The sequence below is a fragment of the Pelecanus crispus genome, chromosome 2, assembly GCF_030463565.1.
Source record: "Pelecanus crispus isolate bPelCri1 chromosome 2, bPelCri1.pri, whole genome shotgun sequence".
NCBI lineage: Eukaryota > Metazoa > Chordata > Aves > Pelecaniformes > Pelecanidae > Pelecanus > Pelecanus crispus.
The window spans coordinates 16,987,134-17,003,060 of record NC_134644.1 but is presented as its reverse complement, the minus strand read 5'-3'; the positions used below and the strand labels follow the sequence as shown (position 1 = coordinate 17,003,060).

Here is a 15,927-nt window from a genome sequence, read left to right as displayed (position 1 = left end):
ATCATGTGCCCAAACCCTTGATTAGCTTCTATGCTGCTTCATTTCAAAGTTTCATTTTAAAGAATAAGTGTGGAATATAAGTGCTTCCTTCTATGGTTCCTTGATTGCCAGTAGGCCTGAATTAAGGCAATCTCCTCTAGTTCTTAAATTTCCTTCTGCTCCTGGAAAGAAGAAAGTATAGTAACCTGGCTTCAACTTACTCTAGAAAGCAACCATTTAAAAAAAAAAAAAATCCCTTGATGAATAGGATGTAGCAATAATCTTACATAGCTAACTCCCGATTACAGCTAAGAAATAACTACATGTAGACACAGCTTAAGGAGAGGAGAGTTGGGTTTGTTGGTGAGGGTTTGGTGGTTTGTTTTTCAGGTCTGCTTTTGAAAAGCAGCTGAATACTAAGACAGGCATTGGAAACAAAACAGCTGCTTTGAGCAAAAGAGGAAATCTCTCCTTTGAGAGAAAGAATGCCCACATCTATGCCCTATGCTAAGGGAGAATTCTTTCAAGTGTGTCACTGTATCCAAGATAGATAGGATGGAAGTTGATTTTTTTAAAAAAACAAAAAAAACCCCAAACAACCCAAACACACAAAACCCAAAAAACCAACCACCAAAACCCATACAGAACCCAGAGAAGCCATTAAAATAGATATTAAGTTGGCATGTTTATGAACTACGTAGTGTGTGCCTTTGGGAGAGATCAAAGTAATCCCAGATTGAAGGGGTTCAAATCCTGATATACTGTGGCTGTAATCAATTTCTGAACATTTCCACAAGCAACAACTGTTGCAGGGTTTTTTTTCTTCTTTGGTTTAGTTTGGGGTTTTTTTGTTTGTGTGTTTTTTCTATCATGAACAGTCTTTTGAAGACTAAGACTTAAATATTCATATTGGTGTGGGAGAAAGCTTACTTGTATTAACAAACACTGGAATAAGAGGTTAGAGATATCACATGATCGTGATTTACATAGAGACAAGTGGTCATGAAATCTATCAAGTGAAAAATATTATTTGGAGACAATTTAACACACATGTGTAGAGACTGAATAAATGCACAGAATTCAAAGATTTTTCTTCTCTTTATTTAAACACAAATACATTTACAGCATGCAAGTAAGTTAGAACTATATGGCGTCTTCCCCAAACCAATCATTTTAATGCATCTTAAGTGTACTGAAGTTAAATCATATTCCACAGGTAGACTTGTCCTCTCATGTCAAATTTAGAGTTACACACAGTAGTGAGTCAACATTTAAGTTATGTAAATAATTTAGTTGTTCACCAGAAATAAATATTATTTCACCAAGTTCCTACCCTAAACCATCTTTTAAAAAAATATGATCTAGAGGAACATAAAAATAAGAACCATTCAAATACTGCAAGCTGAAACAGCAGTGTTGAACATTCCCCATATAGACTGAATATTTTAATTTACAAAAAACAGTAATTGTCTTGTCTGGCTGACCTATGACAGCCAAACCAGAAAAAGTTTTTTTTTTTCTTTTCTTTTTTTCTTTTTTTTTTTTACATTTTTAAGAGGCAGTTCTTGGTAAACTTCATAAGAGGTTTAAAATAAAAAAAAAGTTTAAATATAAAAAGGTGATGTACACTGAGCTACAGGCTAGTAACTTTTTTCTTTTTTTTTTCCTTTTTTTTCTTCTTTTTTTTTTTTTTTTTTAAAACACAGCAATTTTCAGCACCAAAACCCATGATAATTACCTACAGGAATGAAACCCCCATTCACAGGCATGAGAAAAAATCCTGCTTCATTTGAATGTACTTAAAGAAAGTGGGTTTTTTTGTTTTTATGATTGCATATTAACAAATGAAGGTCTGAAAACCTGTAGATAACATTAAGATAACGGATAGTGCTGTTTCCATTATGAGAAATTTCATTCAAAATAGCTTTCTGTTCCTTTATTTTTCTGTCCTCAGCGTGCTGTCTTTAATCGTGCTCTAAAACTGCAAATTTGGAGTGTTTAGCAGCCTTAATGAACAAAACAGTCTTAAAAGCTGAAAACTCCAAAATGGTGAGATTTCCGACTGATACACTCAACCTTTAAAAATCAAACTATTAAAAATTCAGACTACTGCAGATATAGAAAAAAGTGGTTCAAGGTCTAAAATCTGACTACACTCCATCCTAATATAAATATTTTATCTATTTATAATATAAAAGTTGAAAATTATTTGCTGTCTGAACAGTCATAGAGTCTCTACTGATTCCACAATAACTGATGAATACCCAGCAAAAAATTCAAGCCAGCACACAAAGTGGTACCAACTGGGCCTGGAAAGCTAAACCAATTCTTTCAGTAATGTGAAGTTCCTTCTTTCTCAAAGACCTGGTAACTAGTTTCTATCCAGAAGAAGGCTGTTCTAAAAATTATAGTGGCTAAACCCTATGAATAAGTTAGGAAAATTATACTATAAAATTTTAAAACCCAGATTCAGCTCAGTGGGAGTATTGGAACTCAAAAACAACAACAACAAAAAAACCATTTCATTTTGTTAGCCGCTTTACAGGACTTTATTGCAAAGAGAAGGAAAATATTCAAGAACTACTACTTCGGACATTTCATATACCTACTTACAAATGGATTACAAATACAATTCAGGGTAGCACTTTAGTATTTTTTTTAACCACGCCTCTGGGATTTCCAGATACATCAGTTTTAAAAAGTTGCCTCCTTTATTAGCATATATGAATTCATTGGCCAGTTGCTGAATTTTTAGCCAAAAATTCCAGTACTATGTATGTAGTGGAATATCAAGTTAAATTTTAGATGGTGCTCATTTCACTATTGTAAAAGAGCAAAAGTGAACCGTCACAGATACAGACAAATGGATAGACAGGCTCATCAGAATGAAGCAGAATGTTTTCACTCCACCAGACTGTACTGTGTGTAGAATCAAGAACAGGACAGATGGGATAATCCATTGCCAAAGTCTTTTTTGTAAACTGAGGTTTACTCTTATTACTGTACAATATTTAATTCTAAATTACCCGATAAACGGGCATTTAATCAGATAACAGTTAAAACAGCCTTGTTCATATTGAACTCTTTAGCTCTGTGGTGCAGCAATCGCAGTGCCTTATGGCAGTTGTCGTAAGCACACTTCAGTATTCTTACACTGTACAAATAAATTTAGTTCCAATGCTCTATGTAGCATTCCAAAAGAAAACTGTAATGTAGAGTGCCGCTCTAAATCAGTGGGACACATAGTGTTATGTGAAGTGATAAAAATGAAAGCATACTTAAACACTGTTGCACATTCCCTAAGACGATAAGATGTACACAAATTAGGCTAGAAAATTTGAACTAAGATTTTCTCAATGTACATTCAGCTTGGCACAGTGCAGACTAAATTTAAGACATGAAAGACAAACTGTGTAATGAGCAGAGCTACACTTTAAGTAACATGTCATTTTTCAAGATGCCAAAATTGCACTCTAGTTTTTTTTTGGGAATCAGTTAGCAGAATTGGTAGAAGGGGGAAGAGCTGTACAGACCAGGTATAATTTATACATTTTCAAAAAATAATCCTACAGTCCCCAAAGGGAGAGATTATTGTCATGGAATGACTCCCTCTACACGATATCCAATCCTCCTCATGCTGCACTTACTTTTCAGCAACTGTAAATGAGAAAAGTAACAGAGTTAAGTGCTTGTACCTCATAAGACAAAAAAGCTAAGTTATTTACACTTACAGTAGACCATACTCACTATTTACGTAGCCTTTAAGAGCCCAATTCTTAGACCACTCAGGTAAGTGCTAATAAAACATCTGCTTTAGAATAAGAAATGACTCAATGCAAAGCATTTAAGCAATGCTGTCTGTTACCAACAAATTTACAGCATGATGAACTGACTGGGTATCCAATCTTGATTGCCTTAACGGAGTAAACATTACAACACAAACCAATTATAACCCAGCTCCATTTCCCATGACTGTTGCTACTTTTCCAGGCCAGTAAGAACTGTCTGGATACCACCAACCAGCTGCTGCAATGTTTTGACTTTGCTGTTTTGGGAAGATGAAATGGGAATGAAGAGATCATTTGGCATTAATCATCCTAAATAAGTTTGATTTGCACAGGGAAATAACAGTTTACCATCTCTGTATTTCTTTAATGTTTCCAGAATAGTTTGTTAAACGGTGGTGTCCAAATGTAAAACAGTACATTATGTTCCTACTGTACCAAAAGTTCTTCTCTAACCATAAGTTCGGGTGCTTAGTATCGGTATTAATCCTCAGAAAAAGTGTAACAGACATTTTTCTCTGTAGTAATGATACTGGCTACCTGAGTATTCACAAGCTCAGAACAAATTTGTATTTAATAGTAAAATAAAATTCAAGAAAAAGTTTTCTTCCTTTACTACCATAAGGGACAGGTTCTTCCAAGAACAAGATAGGAAAGTTGGAACAGATTACAACCGCTCTCCTGCCTTTAAAGTGCTAAACTCTGCTTGGTTCTACAGCAATAGGTAACATGCTGACATTAGAAATATATATATGAAAGCTTTACAACTGCTTAAGGGATTCTGTAAGCATATTATGTGGGAGTTTTGTGGTTTGTTTGTTAAATAGGGGTTCTAGCCAATACTTAACAATTTTCTACTCCTTCATGATTTATCTACAAACAGTCCAAAAGTCAAAGTGCTAAGTCCCCTATTTAGATTCCCCAGGACCAACAGCTCTTCTCCAAAGCAAGATGCAGGCTCAGAATTTAGTTATTTATTGCTGATTATATCAACTATTATAAGTACTCTTAAAGAAGTATAAGACTAAACAGGCTCTCCTCTGTTTGAATTCTAGGCAACATCAGAACATGTGCAAATTCATGCTAAAGTAGGCATCTAAAGTAAATTGGGTCAATCATACTTTGAAATGTCTCTACATTGGACAGCTGAGATAGATTGCCTTTGTAGTCCAAGTAGCTATCTGAAGATTAATTTCACCATATCAACATAATTAAGACTCCATGAATTGCCAGCTCCTTGGTCATTCAAGGTAAACGTTATTCAAGGTTAAAGTACATATCACTTCAACCTGTTATATATTAAGACACTCTACTGAACATAACCAGGTACCCTAACTAGTACTACAGTCTGATTTTCTCTAAATTGGAAAGAAAGCTTTGAAAAGTCAGTCAGCTAATAAAAAGAAATAAATGGAAACGAGATTAACATAAGCTGCTCTGGAGCCCTTCAAAAGAAGCACCCAGGATTCAAGCACCACACAATCATTTTCGGAGTATTTTCAAACTGAATATGCAGATAACCTTAACTAAGGGAAAGCCTAGAAGGCATTTATACGAACACTCAAAAGTGAAGATGATGACAGAGAATGCAGCAAAGCATTACTGTTAGGTGACCAACAGGCCAACTATAATGCAGACATTAATTAAAAAGAGATGTGATTCGGTGAGCAGCTTAAGCATATTAAGTACCAGGCTACGTATAATTACTTAGGAGGTTAGAGACATTTTTCAAATAAGTGCACATATTAATTTCAATTACTCTAACTGTATCGTAACTAGGCTAACATTTTAAATTTACCAGATGAAGACATTAATTTTTCTGTTAAATACTGCCAAATTACTTACACATGTAACAGTGTGCAATTGTAGTAAGAACAGCAAATAAAAAATGACCTTATTCTTACATGCTGTTTATTTCATAGCTGAATGTTTTCTGAAGAAAACCATATTTAAAAAGATACTAGCAAGCCAAAAGAATTTAAACTGTCCACCCCCTTCCCAAACAGTAGCTATTGGCTATGACTGGTAACTATCTCCAATTGACTGTTTTCACATTTTGTTCTACTCCAGCAGAACAACTGCAGATCTACCGTTTTACAACAAACACCAGTTTTATAACAAAAGCAGCGGCAGCATTACTCAGATGTACATAGAATCATAGAATGCTTTAGGTTGGAAGGGACCTTGAGAGATCATCGAGCCCGACCCCCCTGCAGTAAGCAGGGATTGAACCTGTGAACTTGGCGTTATTAGCACCATGCTCTAACCAACTGAGCTAACCCAGCTGGTCAATGTATACTGTTCCTCCAACTATGAAATTCTGTAAAAAAAGAAGTTAATCTGATTATTCAAGTTATTTTATGCCACAGAATGAACTGTAATAAAGTTAATATGAAGTGGTTTAATCATACATTTAAAAATCCTACAAGACAAACTTACACTTTGTCTTGCCGTCCTCCACCTCCACGCAGTGCAACTGGCTGGCTGTTTTGAGTGAACGCACCTCCACCACGAATTGCACTTGGATGAGTTGGAGAAGCTGCTGGATGCTGACCAGGACGGATAGGCTTAGCTGCATGAAAAGAAACATGACTTAAAAACATATACATGACAATTTTACCTTTGATTATTCAAATTTACTAATGCTTTATTTTACAGTATCCCAAATGTAATAATCAAAATTGAACACACTTTGAATAAGAAAGCATGCTTAGGAGATGGTGTTCTGAGAACCTAACAGACTAGTATCAACTATAACAAGCCTTGAAAAATAGACAAGGTTTTGCTTTTATTGTCCCTAATAGAATTAAAGCTAGCAAAGCTTTTGATAATTATCTTCACATGTATTATCTGCCCCACTTAATGCATTTCCATGTAACAGTCCTATTTCTTGGCAATAAGAACTCAAATAAGACACATCGCTAGGCAAAGTTTCATGAGGGTTATGTTCCTGTAAGGAATCATTATACCTTGCTGTATTTCCCACATCTACTTGATCGATAAGCCACTAGCTACTCTGCTCTGCAAGTGGTCCTGTGTACCGATTACTCCACAGGTAACATTGCTTCATCAACTCCTTGCCACCATATAAAAATAAAACTTCCTGTTACTGAATTCAAAAACAGTAGTTTTGACAGGTAATTCACAAGCTGCATACACTTTGATAAACAAACTATATTTTCAATGAATTTTGCGCTAGCTCTTAACAGGACATGCACAACAGTATGACTTTACAAAGTTCTGTAATATTGAACAGAAGCATTTAAAGTTGCAGCAGGTAGCAGTGGATATAAAGTACCTACAGGTAGCAACTGCATCAGAGAAAAACTTCTCAGTTTCTGCCTTATAGGAAGCTGATCTCCAGTAAGACATGCCTAGTCCAACTAGACATTTAAGAACAAGAGGCTTTATATTTGTGGTAAGCTCACTAGAGAATTCTGTTTGTCTTCTTGGAGATCACTCAAGAGAAAGATAAGACAGGAAAGCACCTGTCTTCAAGCCACCACTTGAAGTGACCAAGAAAAAAATTAAAGCTTTATTCTGCAACAGCTCTTTGCAGACCTACAGAATACGAGCAAAATTTAACTGCAATGCTCATTTCAGTTGCATTAACATTTAAGAGAAGTGTATTGATTACTGAAGTCCTGACACAGGACAACAAAAAGGCTAGAACACATAGTTACTTCTATGACAATAATGTAATAGGCACAGTTAAGGTCTCCACAGGTCACACGCTCTCGGCCCTCAGCACTTTACAGCATAATGGCACGTGGAGAACCAAGGGAATATGACTGCCTTTCCACCACACAGTAAGAAACACTACTAGCTGCTACAGATTTCTGCTTTTTCCATTCTCTTCCCCTAAGGAAGGCTATGGGATACTATGTGTTTTGGAACAAAGAACCCAAAAGGCAATTAGGGATCTTAGGATGTTAGTTGGGGGTTTCTGCCTGTCCCACTCCCACAAGATCAGGAGACCGGAAGAGTGTTTTGTTGTTGTTGTTTAAGGCGACGGCTTAATCTCTCTCCTTACTTTGGAATACCTACATAGTCTTAGAAATTCTTATGGAATCATGTCAAAGACCTAAGACTCACATTGAGTGTATTGTTTTGTTCCAGGAAAGCCTTTCATAGCATGTGTAAAAATTCAGCTACCAGGAAGAGACTAATTTAAAAAAAATAAAAAAAAAAAACAGCCAACCATACACCACCACTCCCACACACTTACAGTCTATTAACCAAAATATAACTCATGGTAGAAAATACACCATATTCACACATGCAGTTCCAACTAGGGCTGAAAGATGCATACGTGCACAAAGAGAAAAAAAAAAATCAGGAGACAGATGAAGCTTTACGGGGCAAGGGATTCTTTACTAACCAATTTGTGCAGAATGTCCTCTTCTAGCCATATTCTTGGATCTTACAGCTTCCTTTATACGATCTACTTCTTGCTGATACCGTTTGCGATCACGAGAAGCATTCTCTTTGGCTTCCTTCAGTGCAGACTCCAAAGCTTTAACTCGTTCAGCTGTAGCTCTAAGTCGCTTCTCCAGTTTAGGAAGTTCACAGCGAAGATCTGCATTATCACGTACCAGCTACAAAACCAGAATCAATTATTTTCTTGGTATTTCTTTTCATGGAGAGAGCCAACCAAACGTCCTCCCGCCCCAACCAGGCAAAGCAGCAGGGCTACTACATTATCTTTACTTAAGCTTTTAGTAAATCTAATAATCCATCAGTAAAACTGTCATTTGAATATCAGTTACTGTGGAAGAACATGCTACCCAACATTGGCACTTAAAGTCTACATTTTTTCAGTCACAGAGAGACAGGCAAGCATCCCCCAGACTGATATACTAACTCTAAACACTAACGTGGATGTTCTTCAATTTAAATGCAGCTATGTTGTTACATACCCACATGCACTTAAAATAGCTATTAATTTACTTTATAGGAAAACTTTAGTCTACTGTTTTGTACCAAGAGACACACTTAAAATATAGAAGTATTTAATTATAAAACAGTTACTATATGACCAATACGCATTCAGTCACTTCTATAATAATGCACCTTAAGTAGTTTGGTTTTAATTAAAACTTGAAATTAAACCTCATTGTACCTGCTTGTGAACCTTTGTAAGCTGTTCAAGGTTATTCTCAAGGAAGGAAATCTTCTGTTTTTGTGCAGCACTGCCTCCTGTATCATCCGAGTCAATCTCAGCACTCTGCAGTAACGAAGGCACGGGGAAGGAGAGAGGAGGCTGAGTACAAATCTGAACTTGCATATTAAGATCAAGCCAGAAAAGTTATACCACATAAAGATCAATTCCTGATTTAGTTCTAAACTGAAATTTATGCAGCATTCTCAGAAACTCAAAGTTTCACTACAGCACCACATTACCTTTTTCACTCTAGTAGCCAGATCTTGAACAAACAGCTTCCGAAGATTGTGGAGAGTCTGAAGTTCTTTTGCCTACAGTTAAGGACAAGGAATTAAAAACTAAAAAAACAAAAAGTATTAAAAAAGTAACTCTGAATGGCGGGGGGGGGGGGGGGGGGGGGGGGGGGGGGGCGGGGAAGGCAAGCATTAACATTTGTTTTGGAACATATTCTGACTATCTTACCACAGTCTCTTCCAAACCCTTTAAATCTTGCCTCGCTTGTTCCCGTCTGTCCTGCATAACCCTAAAAGAGAGTAAATGCATCCTGAAACATCCGAGCAAAATTGGAAATGTTAATGTTTTAGGAGACTAGAGTGGTAAATACTATATGGTACAAAAGAAAAATGTTTTTCAGTTGAAGTCCTCAATTAATGATGTAACCAACAGATGACAACACACAGAAATCCATATGGGGTGGGATGGGAGTGGGGGAGCTGCAGGAGGAAAAGAGGGAAGCACATTTAATATTGAAGGAATACAAACAAGTACATTCAGATGCATAAATTATAAAGTTTCTAGAATAGAACTATAGAATCATTTAGGTTGGAAAAGACCTTTAAGATCATAAAGTCCAACCATTAACCTAGCACTTCCAAGTCTACCACTAAACCATGTCCCTAAAGAAAGACTCTGAGTGAGGTTCAGGGTGAATACTTGGGGAGATCTTACCCTAGAAGTGTTCTTAGCTCTGACCAGCTGAGATGACAAGTATCTCGTGACAGATTAAGGATTTTTTTTCTTTGTTGTTTATGATGCTAGCTTTGGCAAATGTGTTGGGGGTGAGGGGGTAAAACAAAACAATCTCAGTTTACAGGAATATAACCTAATGATTATCACTTTACAGAGCTTGTGTCTTCCTATTTAATGTGAAAGCATTTACTGCATGCTAATGTTATCTCTCAATTATAAGGCAGTGCAATTACTAAGATGACAGGATACAGGAAAGGAATTTGGACTTTCCTTTTTAATAAGTCCAGGTTGGAATAGGAAGGCCAGGGACTGCATGAAAATGAAGTGTTCCTAGTAAGTAGCCAAAAAGTTTCTCTTCGTCTTGAAATTTCTTCTCACTCTGCCAGTTCCGCTACTAGTTCACAGCTAAATGATTAAACATTTGAGGTAACAAAATATTCTAAAGAACATCTCAGCATCCTATCCATTTTCCAGCCCTCACTGGAAAAGTAGTTCCAGGCATCTTATACAACATCAAGTTTAAAAAAAAAAAGGGGGGGGGGGGGGGTTTTGTGAATAATCTGTATTGTTTCTGGCCTGTCATTTGCCATGAACATTTATGACATACAATGAAAAGTAACTGGATTCAAGAAGGCTGGGGGAGGACACAGAATATCAAACTAATTTTTAATGTTTCTTTGCAAGTCTTCTGAAGAGGAAAGCTTCTAATATAGCAAGTGCCTTTAAGGGATCAATGCGATATATACTTTAGCCTGCAAATTGAAATAAGCAGCAATAATGTGGTATGTATATCAAATCTTACAAGACAAGAACAGCTATTGTAACTAATGTAACTTTTGTAATCATTGTGGCATATAAATAAATCAGAATAAGATGGATTCACAAGACCAGAGTAGTGTTAAAATTTTAGTCAGTTAAACCAACACTGTATTTCACAGTAAGGCTAAAAGAAAAAAAGAAAAATGAAAAAGAAATGTAAGTGTTGCTTATTGGTTACCAGTACAGACCAGTCAGGTCCCTCTGATTATTTAAAATTTTATGATAAAAACCCTGAAAGCCACTGTGTGTTTTTAAACATGGCCAAAAAGCATGCAATTTCGAAAAAAAATTTAAGTGTAATGTAGTTTTAACTTCTGTAAAGATAAATTCATATATGCCAGAAAGGGGTCGCTACTGATACTCTAGAAACATTTCCAGGAGATTATGGTCAGATTTCTAGAAGCTGAGAACTGGTTTTCAGCTTGACCCTTGGATACTTACCTGCAAGCAGAATTCAATTCTAATTTTTACATTAACTTTTCAGTCTCTAATTCACTAATACACTGTATTTAATTACTCAATGAAGTATGCAGCTGTTTAATCTCAAGAACAAGCCAGTTAAAACCACCTAACTAGTTAAATTACACAAGAACAACAACAAAAAAAGAGTAAGGGAACTCAAGAACCCAAAAAAAAAAAAAAAGGGAACTGTTACAAGCCTCTTCCAGTCTTAGAGCATGCAATACTTAGCTGCAGACTGAAAAGTTAATTACTCCAACCTATAGCATAATAACAAAGAAAAAGTTGTGGCCTTCTTTTCTTTCATCATTTTTCTTCCAATTTTAAATATTAAGGCAGTGCAAAGGTTTTAAAGAATGTAAGTTCAAGATGGCTCTGGAGCCTCTCTCTAATAAGCTTATCATACAGTGAGAGCCCCTTCCATCATATTAGGTCACTAGTTTTTAAAACGTAAGTGTTCCCACACACATTTGTTTTATGCATGATTATCACTTACGTAAGTTCATGAAGTTTTCTACTTTTTTCCTGATCAGTTGCTTTCAACTTCTCGTGCTCAACTCTAAGACGTTCCTGTTCAAGCATCATCTTCTGGTTTTGGCTGAACACAGAAAGTAAATATTACATCAACTGAACCTGTCAGACACGACATTCAGTAAAGCAACACAAGTTAGAAAGACACTGCTTGAGGAAACCCTTGCCACTTCCTTCCCACCATACTGTGCTTGTGTACTCACACAGTCCAGAGACATTTGGCTCTAACAAAATAATGACAGTTACTTACTCTTGAAGTTCAGTGATAAGTTTCTCCTTTGCATCAACTTCATCTCTTAGGCTACTGATTTGTTTCTGATGCGTCTCACGATGACTCTGAATTTGCTGTTCCACAGCTTGCTATTAGAAAAACCAGTATGTATTACATGCTTTAAGAAGGTGCCATACCTCACTTCGTTTAAAAAAAAAAAAAAAAAAATTAACTTACCTTGACTTCATTTGCCGTTTGAACCTTATTTAAGTGCTCTTTCTCCATCTCATGGACTTTTTCTAGTATGGATAGAGAAGAGAAAACACACTTCAGCCAGGTAACTAGGCAACCACAGGGAAGATGGTGTTAGATTCCCCTTCCCTCCCCAACACCTTAAAATTTGGAAAAAGTCCCTTCTCACCACAAAGATCAATTAAATCAGTTAACATCTTTAACTTAATCCTATCCATAGCAGTTCTTTCAAACAGCAAACATGCGTTCCCATTGACTAATTCTATATGTTCAGCACCAAAAAACCATTCTATAGCTGCCCTTCAATCTAAATAGAACAGAACAATTTCCTATTTATCACTATATACTTAAAAAGGTGGTGGTGGTGGGTGGGGTGCAGGGAGGCAATTCCTACCCTGTGCTCGGAGTTGGACTAATTCTTCATTAAGGGAATCCACAGACTCTTCCAGCTGCCTTTTTTTCTGTTCCACATTCTGAAGATATTCAGTCAATGACTTGATCTTTGCTTCATGCTTGTAGAATGGAAAGATTCATTTACTTTGGAACTAGGTATCACAGAATTACATCTGCATAAACAGTTTATACTTATTTTTAAACAAGTAACCTGTTCTCAAAACAAGAACGGTGCCGATTAAACTCTAAGACGACTACGACTACTCAAGTAGATCTGTAATGTAACCTGTTAAGACAATGTCTTTAGACTGGAATGAAATACATTTTTGGCTAGGAGAAGAGATGTTTTGAATGTTAAATACTATCAGAGGCAAGAAAGTCCCACTGTATTTAGAAGACTGCACTGAAATATGCATGTCCTGATTTAGAAAAAAGATGACCATCTGTATGTAAAATGAAATACAGAAAAATTAAATTGCATATGTAGTTCACAACTTTCAGAGTTTTAGAAGTCACATTACTGATCTTTTCTGACAACCGCATTAAAATAGCTTTTCTCACATTAGAAGTAAATTTAACCTGCTATGCAAGCCTACTGTAATCTTATTGCGCTATTGCTACCTCTCCCACTTCCACTGGCTGCATTAGTAGGCAGAGTGCTCACTACTCACTGCTTCTGCAAGACGTATTTGTAAAAGATCCTATGACAGAGAACATATGGACCCTAGTATTTAATACAAATGCCACAAAAGCATTATCAGGCTACAGACATACTGCAGAAATTCTGACATCCTGTCACACAATTACTCAGAAGCATCCAAACTGAAGAGAGTATTGAGGATTCAGATGAGTCTTGTGGCTGTTCAGTGTACTTTGTTAGGTGTCAAGAAGAAATTGCAACATTCCCCCCCGCCCCCAGCAAATTAATGGATTCAAAAGAACATTTAAGAGGTACAGCGTAAAGAAACATTTACCTGTGAGATACGGAGCTGGCAGGCAGCCAACTCCTTTTCATTTTCTTCCATTTTCTTATTGCTTTCTGCTTGTGTGCTTTCTAACTGTTTGCAACGTTTTACCATTGTTTTTACTTCTGATTTCATTTTACTAATGTACAGTCTTGCAACTGTAAATTCTTCATCTATCATGCCAGTTCCCTCAGGCTGCTGAAAAATGTGGAATGACACATTTAGAAAGCTCAGACAAGGAAACAGAATTAAAGATGAGCTGGAGCAACTTAGCACCCAGCACACATCCCCTGCCTCGACTGGTAATCACAGCATTTACACACTAAAATGTAACTTCTAAGTTTTCTGATTATTTAGAAGTTTGCACAAAGGTAATGAGTCGCTTTAAGAGGGAAATACAGTTCACTGCAGATTTCTAACACTGCTTACATTCTTGTCCTACACTGATCTTCTAGATTTATCTTTTATTTCAGTTCCTCATTCCATTTTTAATAAGTAACATCTAGATTGCTGCTGTAGATCAGCATTAGATTTCCAAGACAATGCTGCTGATAACGACCATTTCTTACGGCAGTTTAACAGTATGAACAAAAACACTACTTCAGAAAAAAAGCAAAATCATACCTGCTCTTCCTTGTCTTTGCATAATCAAATTCTGTTTGGGACCTGATAAGTCACAGCGTAAGCAAGGGATAAGATTATGCCCAAATTATTAATTTACATGAGGCTTCCTATGGTGGTTATCTTTACCATACTAAGAAAACTGACCCCACCTATCCACAATGTATGCGCGTAATACACAGCATTAAAAATTGCACTGACTAATTCTTACCTTGACATCATTATTTCCTACTGCGATTCCTATCTCTGCAAGATCTTTTAGTAAGGAGGCCATCATCTCTGTTGCTCGCTTCTTCTGATGGTTGGTCATTTCTTTAAGCTTCTGAAGCTCCGCATCTATACTGGCTAGAGTGACCTACAGTAAAAGTTACACTTTAAAACACACTCTTATTTTTAGAACTAGTTTCATATATTTATTTAAATACAGCAACATGTGGCTGCCTAATATTTTTATGTCTAAAACCAGATTGGTATCAACCTATGTGAATACACCATATAGTAAACATTTAGAAGTCCTAGAGTGATGGTATTTCTTCTGAAAGAAATGTAAAATACTGGGGACAGAGGCCTTCAGCTCACAAAATATAATTTTACAACCCTGCAACAAAATTCATATCAATATTGTTAAACAGCAGTTATGTATGGTTAAATATTGCAGAAGATTGCATTTGTAGGAAAAAGGTACATGGACAACAAGCTGAATGCTTTCCACCGTATTTTGGCAAAGGAAGATCATTTCATCTTTACCTGCAGAGCTCTTAAGTCTTTCCTACTTGCAAATCAAAAAATGGCACCCAGTTCCAAGAGTTCCTAAGCACTACACTTTAGACCAGTTTTTCAGCTAGTTTGAGCTGCTGTGATTGTAATGGCTGCAGCTCAGCAGCTTATGCACTCAGAAGTTGTCTGCTTTTGCTCTCCAGTTTTAAAAAAGGTGCCAAAAGTTTTACAACAGGAAAGTTTCAGCCAGGGATGCCAAAGGATGGTCACTGCATAGGTTAGCTGTGACAGACTGAGAACACTGAAATGTCTTAATTTTACTATGTCTCAGAACAGTCATTGCTTTCTCATTGAAGTTATTCACGACACTCAACGCATGTTAGTTACAACATCTAGAATTACTTGATTATCTATAAACTAATTAAAAACAACAACAAAGCAAACAAAAAACCTCCCAAAACCAAACCACACACTTCAGAATCACACACACATACAGCTAGCCTATTCCACCAAATTTTAAATGCCGCTCATCGTAGGAAGACCAGAGCTGACTTTCAGCTGACCTTAAAGTGATACACATTACCAATAAAAATTACTCAGCTCAGAATACTTTAAAGTTACTTTAAAGTTTAAAGGGAGGTTTCATGATCTTGCGAATATCAATTTTAATGCCAGTGTTCCACCTAGTCAAATCTTACTAACTGAAAATTGAAAGCCACGTTCACTAGAAGACCCAGACCCACTCAATTTTCATCTTCAAGAACAGAGAATAACGAGACTTGCACCATCACATATTCTGTCTGCAATGCCAACAAACAAGTTGATCCTTTCCAGTACTCAGAATTTTAGGATAGTGGGTAGACTATTAACTGTTTAAAACTGACTGAAGTCTGCCACATAACTGGCTACCAAAACTGTCAGTCAATTCACAAACTATGTAGGTATGTGAGGAGGCATACGGTATTCATCCTGTGGGACTGATTCTGCATCTGTATTTTAACCAGGGCGATCTTTTGGAATATGTCCCCAGTGTTCTGGACGACTACTTTCACAAAGTAAAAT

General features: G+C 36.5%; 1 protein-coding gene across 3 annotated transcripts in view; it reads right to left on the bottom strand.

The window, feature by feature from the left end:
- Positions 1-1,693: 1,693 nt before the first annotated feature.
- The window catches only part of KIF5B (kinesin family member 5B), a 38,585-nt gene continuing 24,351 nt past the window's right edge, over positions 1,694-15,927 (bottom strand). For 2 of the 3 annotated variants that reach the window (XM_075704721.1, XM_075704722.1), the window contains 12 exons: positions 14,360-14,503; positions 13,537-13,725; positions 12,564-12,681; positions 12,155-12,216; positions 11,957-12,066; positions 11,672-11,773; positions 9,391-9,451; positions 9,168-9,239; positions 8,887-8,991; positions 8,146-8,362; positions 6,204-6,336; positions 1,694-3,636 (listed from right to left, as the gene is read on the bottom strand). In XM_075704721.1, the coding sequence (XP_075560836.1) occupies positions 3,630-3,636; positions 6,204-6,336; positions 8,146-8,362; positions 8,887-8,991; positions 9,168-9,239; positions 9,391-9,451; positions 11,672-11,773; positions 11,957-12,066; positions 12,155-12,216; positions 12,564-12,681; positions 13,537-13,725; positions 14,360-14,503 (1,320 nt within the window). In that variant the 3' untranslated portion in view covers positions 1,694-3,629. Of the gene's footprint in view, positions 3,637-6,203; positions 6,337-8,145; positions 8,363-8,886; positions 8,992-9,167; positions 9,267-9,390; positions 9,452-11,671; positions 11,774-11,956; positions 12,067-12,154; positions 12,217-12,563; positions 12,682-13,536; positions 13,726-14,359; positions 14,504-15,927 lie in introns of those variants that run through there. The other variant, XM_075704723.1, reaches the window with a different exon arrangement.